At 49.0% G+C, this 7,536-nt stretch overlaps 1 protein-coding gene across 1 annotated transcript; it reads left to right on the top strand.

Annotated features, from left to right (window-relative positions):
* On the top strand, positions 4,362 to 6,865 carry LOC8060083. The gene has a single exon (XM_002458707.2). The coding sequence runs from the start codon at positions 4,941 to 4,943 to the stop codon at positions 6,414 to 6,416; it is 1,476 nt and encodes a 491-aa protein (XP_002458752.1). The 5' UTR covers positions 4,362 to 4,940; the 3' UTR covers positions 6,417 to 6,865.

Here is a 7,536-nt window from a genome sequence, read left to right as displayed (position 1 = left end):
TTCCGGACGTGAGAGTTTTTTTTTTTTTTTTGAATCGTCACTGTCATTGCCGAGAGACCGGAGCAACTATATTCCTGTAGAAAACTGCAGCTGCGGTTTCCAATGTCATGAAATTTTTGTCGACGCGTACGATTTCTACTGTCGACTTGTCCAGCCAGCGCAATCGCGCCAACGACCCGGCAGGTTGGGCCGGGGAGCCCACACGGAGTTGGCCTTTGAGACTTTGAGGCGGGAGGGAGCCATCTTTCTATTCTCGGCCATGCCTGTCAAGCTCAGCTGGTACCAGACCGCGGCAGCTTCCGCCGAGTCTTGTCTCCGCCGCCGGGCTTGCCACCCCAAAAGTCGGGTCAAATCAAGGAACTGGACGGAGCGAGGATCGGAGAAATCTTTGCGGCATGCATGATGCCACACTTGCCATTAGCGTTCCTGTGTCCACGTACGTTCCGGACTCCTTTGTGTTCGTCATATGTTCACAGCGTAGCTGGTTGAAACTAGGAGTAGCTAGCGGTATCAGTAGGTTAGAGTTGATGATGTAGTGCGGAGTAGCTTATTGTTTCTCCTTTTTTAAAAAAAACTTCGACCGGATTCGTTTCCTTGGTAAACTGTAGTAAAACTGTTTTCTTCACAAAACAAACTATAGAGAGGTAGAAATTGATGGAATCACCAATCACTATCATTTACTTTGTTGACTCTGGTCTCTCCTTGCATTGTAATTGTGATAGTAAGGGCCTGTTTGGTTCCACAAGATTTTTAATATTATCCATCACATTGAATATTAGGACACATGCATAAAGTACTAAATACTTCATAATTGAACGAATCTTTTGAGCTTAAGTAGTCTATAAGATTTTATTTATCCATCGAGTATTTAGTACTTCATTATTGTACTAATTAGGAGTATATACTATTTGAAAAACTAAAACAACAGCTAGAGAATAATTTACGAAACAAATCTTTTTAGCCTAATTAGTACATAATTGAATATTGATTATCAAATAAAACGAAAATGCTAGATTGTCTATTAAATTTTATCACTCCCAATTAAACACCCCTAAGAAGTCGGAGCCAAATAAAATCGGACCAAACAAGCCCTGAAAACCACAAGTGTTTGATCAGACGAATGGCATGGAAAGTTAGCAAGGAAGGAGACGTTAGCATCCGAGACACGTCCCTCGTCGTCAACACGACTTGATTGTCTGTCAACGACTACACATTTAAGTACACGGCAACTTAACCACAGTAAAAAAAAACTCAACTCCGATAGGTTCGAAGAAATGGGGTCATATGGCCTCATGGGGACATACTGTGCTGCCATTAGCAGCATCCTACCCCGTTGATTTGGGTCACCAACTAATTAACTAGCTACTGTAACTAACAAAAGCCTCTTTTGGAGAAATAATGAACGAGTTCAGTGAATTGGCGCTATTCTCTCGATGGACAACGTGCACATACCGTGTATATGGTAACATCAGTAAAAAAAAAAATCTTGTTCTCAATCCGTCCTAGACAAAAGCCATGCACGTCGGCGCTCTAGTCTGATTTCAAAATAAAGCACAAACAATTGGGTTACCAAGGTATACATTGTTCTCAATTACTATCTAGATTTGCTAATATATTTCATAACGAATTTAATGATACATATTTTGTATCATAAAAGTCCTAACATTTTAACATGTGTGCTGTGGGTAAATCAAACTCGTTCCGTGATGAGACCCTAACATGTTATTATATATACCTATTCTATGATCATCCTCACAACACCACACATGTGAAGTTTTTGCACCCGTGTCTGGTAGGCCGCTCACGGATTTAGAGCATCCATTCTATGTGTGTGGCACAAGGAATGTATCACCATATGCATAATTGCATTAATATGCATAGAAAATTAAAACACAAGCAATTATTCCTAGTCGTTGCAAGGAAAAGCTTGCCGGTGTAGGAACCGTGGTAAGCAAGGTTAGGGATCCATACACGCCGCCTACTTCAATTCCTAGCTCAGTGAGGTGAAATAGTGCTGGGCAGAAGTTCCAAACATTATAATTCATCAATGATATTGTCCACTATGGTTTCATATCCACAAGTTGTTATTTAGTTTTTCTACAACATTTGTTGTAATTCATCTTTCGTACTTAAAGAATTTCAAGTCTTGAATGGCCTTTGCTTGAATGTTATTATTTAGCTTTTACGAGATTTGTTTACACTATTTAATTGTCCATTGTGGTTTCATATCTTGAAAAAAAAATATACTAAAAGCCAAAGGTTGCAAAAGTGATACCCAAAGAAAGATAATTAGATAGTAATAATATCTTGATTTTGATGCAGTACCTTCATATTTTGACACTTGTTCAACCCATGAGAGCGCTAGCCGATGACGCAAAACAATCCTCAATGACACATGAGTTGTTTAGCTAAGGCTTTTAGAAAAACTTCTCTCACCTACAAGTAAACCCCACACATCATAGACAGTAAGCTTGCATCTTCTTCTTCTCACCAGTAGGGGGTGGCCGCGGCGCGCCCACCTGTTGGGGTTGGGCTTGGGCTGTGGCTTCGGGGGAGGCATGGTGGTGGCAGCTAGCCACAGAGTTGAGGCGTGGGGCTGGTAGGTAGAGCTTACGCTGAAAAGCTACGATTGAGCGAGACAACGATGAGGTTGTTCGGTGGCGCGGATGGGAGCACGACGTTGCGGAGGAGAAGATGTTGCGAACGGGAAAGAAGGGGAAAAGAACGAACCAGTATCTACATAACCACTAACTAGTGACAGGTGGATAACTTTTTTTTTTGCCCCAAACCGGTTGAAAGAAAGGGAGTTGCTTTGAGTTTGACTTACCATGAAATCAAAACACTATTTTTTTTGGAGTGATACGGAGCGTATACCTATCGTAATATGTTTTAACTTTTGGCGTTGAAATTTCTCATGGAGTTACGTTGTAGAGCTTGCTAAAAAAAACCTTCTAAAATCTAGAGGGACAGACCGGATAGAGTTATGTCTGACAACCAGGATAGATTTAGGACGTGTTTGGTTCGTAGTCGCAACATGCCACACCTAAACTATGTGTGTTTTGTTGTTGCCACATGCTAGATATGTCAAAAGTGTGGTGTTCTTTCCTATGTGATTTTGTGCCAGGTCATACCAAATGTGTGACGTTTGTTTTGATCGTCAGACGTGCTGTGAGAGCTAAACAGGTCCATAATACAGGGCAGGCCAGATGGAGGGAGGTGGGGGCCATTCGCCCCTGGCCACCGCCGCTTGGAGCATGGAGCCTCTTCTAAACGTCATCAACAAATTTGCAGCTATATGAGTTTGGAAAAGAGAGGTTAAAGGTAGAAGATAATAAGATCCTCGTAGCATATTTTTCTAAATTTCCCTGTGCTACGCAGTTTAGGCTTACTAGGGGCTCTTCTTTTTTACAAGAGAAATAGAACAATATTAACTAATGACAGAGTTATGGCTTTACGAATTACCTTGGCACTTTTCTTCCATGCAGCTATACTAATCGTATATCGGAGCTTAATTCTTAAGCAAAACATGCACTTGCTTAGATGCCCAAAATATTCAACCGAAAGATCGTTGCGGCCATGTGCTCTAGCTTCCAGGGATTTAAGTTGAGACCAGAAGAAGGCATGGCCGCATGGGCGATAATATTACACTATGTGAACGCAGCTATATGGATTCACTCACGAAGCAAGCGATGTCCACGCGCATTCGGGTTTGAACGAACGCATAGTAAAACCTCCGAATTCCCGCCGGCCGTTCTTCCAGATAACGGTCAACCGCCACCATGTGTACGTCGTTTGTGCAATTGTGTTCCAGCATAGCATAGGCCTTATTTAGTTCGGAAAAGTCGTTTGTTTGTGACAAATATTATTCGATCATGGATTAATCAAAAGATTCGTCTCGTGATTTACAGCTAAACTGTGTAATTAGTTTTTATTTTCGTCTATATTTAATGTTTCATGTATGTGCCACAAGATTCGATATGACGAGGAATCTTGAAAACTTTTTGGTTTTCAGGGTGAACTAAACAAGGCCATAGTTTCAGTAAAGCAGGACCGACATGCGTTTGGTCTAAAGAAAACTAAAAGAAACAGTAGTAATATCGCAAAAAAGCCTGTAAAATGAAATGAAGAGAAAAATTCCGCTGGAATCGGCCCTCCTGAATCCTGGTCTTGTACTCCAATCAGAATCAAGTTTTGGTCGCACACAGAGCATTGTTTTGTAGTGGTAGAAACCCTCAAATCCAGTGGGTTAAGCAAGCAACTTACTTTGTCCGTAACCTCGGACTGAGCCATGACAAACCGATTTCTCTTAAAATAACACACGAGCTTGGCTCGCGAACCCCCACCCCACCCGGTCCCGGAAATAAACAAATCCGGCGCTCCCCCAATCAAACGCTTCAACCAACGCTCCGTCTTCTGGTAAGCGCGCGCCTACCATTGAGGCCAGGCATTCCCACGGGGCGACCGTGTCTTCCTCCTCGTGCTTGCCTACTTACACACACACACACACACACACACACATAGCCGTCGCCATCGCGGCATCGCCACCTCTGTCTCCTTCTCCGTCTTTCCTGTTATCTATTCTCCGCAGGGGCAGCGGCAATAAGTTCGCGGGCGCCTTTCCCTCCTCTCTGCCCCAGCGCGAAAGAGCTAGCACCACCAGCGCCGACCCCCCGATATATAAGAGGCTCCGGCCGTCCGTCACCCATACCGAATTACCAACCCAACCAGACCTGTACCGGGCGCAAAACCGCGTGGAGGGGATCGTGGAGTACCAGCCAACAGCACCAGCGAGGCCTCGGCCGCCGACAGCCCTGTTGAAGCTCTACCGGCCGGAATCTCTTCTTCATGTCCGGTGGTATAATAACACGCCATTGATCGAGGAGAGCGTTGCAGGATCGGAGCGAGAAAAGTGAGCTGAGAGATCTCGATAAAGTTCACCCATGGTTGTGCAGAAGAAGCCATGGCTGCCCGTCGACCTTCGGCTGCCGGCGGGGCCGCAGGCGTCGCTGGGGATCCTGGCGTTCGAGGCGGCGGCGGCCATGTCCAAGCTGCTGTCGCTGCACCGCTCATTGTCGGACCAGGAGGTCTCCAGGCTGCGCTCCGACGCCATGCGCTCGCCGGGCGTGGCGTACCTCAACTCCACCGACCAGGTGTTCCTCCTCAGGCTGGCCTGCGCCGAGCTGGTCGTGTCGCTGGACGCCGCGGCGGCCGCCGTCGCGCGCCTCGGCCTGCGCTGCGGCATCGACTTCGGCGGCGTGTACGCCTGCCTCAAGGCCGGCGCCCCCGACGCGCGCCTCGACCCGCTTGTGGCTAAGGGCCTCAAGGTGAAGGCCAAGAAGATGGAGCGCCTCGTCGCCGCCACGGCCAGGCTCTGCTCCGAGATGGAGGCGCTCGACGAGCTGGAGTCCGCCGAGCGGAAGTTGAGCGTCCGGGGATGGAGCCGCCTCAGCGGCCCGATCCCACAGCATCCACAGCAGGCGGCGGCGGCGGCGGCGGCGGCCCAGCAGCAGCAGCAGCAGATGGCCGGGGATTCACCCGGCGCGGAGTCGCTCCGGCAGGAGCTCAAGACGCAGCAGCTCAAGGTGAAGCGTCTCAAGGAGGAGTCCCTGTGGAACCAGAGCTACAAGAAGGCCGTGGGGCTCATGGCGCGCGCCGCCTGCGCGGTGTTCGTCCGCATCTGCTCCATCTTCGGGTCATTCGTGCCAGGTCTCCCGCCGCCGCTGCCGTCGGCCACCACGGACAGCGTCCAGACCCGGCTGTCGAAGCTGCTGCACCCGCGATCGGGGAAGGCGAAGGCGTCGTCCGGGCCGATCACGCGTCGGGACGGCCCGTCGCGCGTGCACCCGCCGATGACGAGCAACTCGTGCCCGATCATCGGGCGTCCCCCGCCGGGCCAGCACAAGTCGTCCCCCACCAACTGGCGCAAGCTCCTGGACGCGCCGTCCCGCAGCGTCGGCGGGGCCGGGCTGGACCAGCAGTACGCGAACGTGATCGTGTCCGCGGAGGAGCTGCTGCGGATGGAGGCCGAGGGCCGTCAGGAGGAGGCCGCGGCGGAGCGCGCCGAGATGTACGAGATGCTCCCCGCGAAGCTCCGCGCGGCGGTGCGGTCCAAGCTCCGGGAGTGGTGGCGCGACCCGGGCCCGCTGGACGAGGCCCTGGCGCGCGGGTGGAAAGACGGCGTGGACCGCATCATGGCGTGGCTGGGCCCCATGGCGCGCGACACGGTGCAGTGGCAGGCGGAGCGGAACATGGACCGGACGCGCCGGTTCGACGGCGCGCCGCGCGTGTACGCGCTGCAGACGCTGCGGTGGGCGGACAAGGAGAAAGCCGAGGCGGCCATCGTGGAGGTGCTCGTCGCGCTCAGCTGCATCTGCTGGTACGAGGAGCGCCGGCGAGGCTCCGTCCGTCTCGGTTAATGAATTGAACCGTTCAACGCCTTCTTGCTCTCGCTCGATCGGATCGGACGTGGCGGTTGGGCGTTTTTTTTTTCTTCTTGTTCCTCTTCTTCGCCTGCGTGCGTTTGTCAAAGGTTTGATTTGAAGAGTTGATTTTTTTGGGCCGGGAGTAGTAGAAGTAGAAGCTAGAATGGTGGTGCGTTCAACGGGTTAGGAAGGAAGGAGACAAACACACGACTGTACGGTAGTAGCAGCAGCAGCAATAGTTGAAACGAAATCGTTGATTGGTTTGCGCGTTGGGGTGGCTGTCAGCGGCTTGACGCCGACAATTGGGGCCTCGCTCCCCACTCTCCCGTCGGTCTCACGCTGGTGACAGAGTCCGGTGTAATACATAAATGTCACGAGAAAGTAAGGATTGTGTAATAGTATATATTGATTCTTTGAAATTCATCCGGTCTAAGTTTGTAACCCGTCCTTTGATTTCCTGACTTCCCAACAAAATTCTGGATGGCTCTAAAAAAACAAAGTTCTGGGTGATTTTGTTGTCAATTCATTTAAATGGTAGGAAATGCCAATTCAACCCTCATAGGTGACACTTGTGTCCCTTCCATGAAGGTTGTGTGTGAGGGAAAATATTCAAGGAAAAAATTGGGAGCGTGTGTTGTAGACGACAATGCGAGGATTGACATGTGAGTGTTGTGGGCTGGGAGTGGAGGAGTGTGCGGGAGCTAGCAGTAGATCCGGTAAGAAGGGGAAAGATGAGCGTAGAACTGATGAGGCCGCTCCAATGCTAATTAAAGTGGGAGTTTCTTGGTATGTTGATGGATGAGAGCCAACTCCGTGTTTCCAATGAGAAAAGATTTTCACCGTGTTCTCTTTCTTCGAGTAGGTACATTGCTACATATCAATAGCTTCAAAAGTCATCTCATGCAATAGCACGCAAAATTTTTAATCACATGAAGGAGCGAGCGGAAGGAGAGAGAAAGAGGCAGTTGTTTTATGAAGCAACCGTCTCATGATGAAAAATTTAGAACTATAGAACTATGAGGATAAATTAATTTCTATATTTGTCTTAAGTTAAACCTTTTAAAAATCGAGCAAATTTAGAAAAAGGGCAACGATATTTATGACTAAAAATGTA

The sequence above is a fragment of the Sorghum bicolor genome, chromosome 3 (assembly GCF_000003195.3).
Source record: "Sorghum bicolor cultivar BTx623 chromosome 3, Sorghum_bicolor_NCBIv3, whole genome shotgun sequence".
Taxonomy (NCBI): domain Eukaryota; kingdom Viridiplantae; phylum Streptophyta; class Magnoliopsida; order Poales; family Poaceae; genus Sorghum; species Sorghum bicolor.
The sequence above is the reverse complement of the archived record's forward strand: the minus strand, read 5'-3'. Positions and strand labels throughout refer to the sequence as shown.

Bases quoted from the DNA above. Each gene is read 5' to 3' on its own strand.
- LOC8060083 (XM_002458707.2), top strand. From the start codon at position 4,941: ATGGTTGTGCAGAAGAAGCCATGGCTGCCCGTCGACCTTCGGCTGCCG.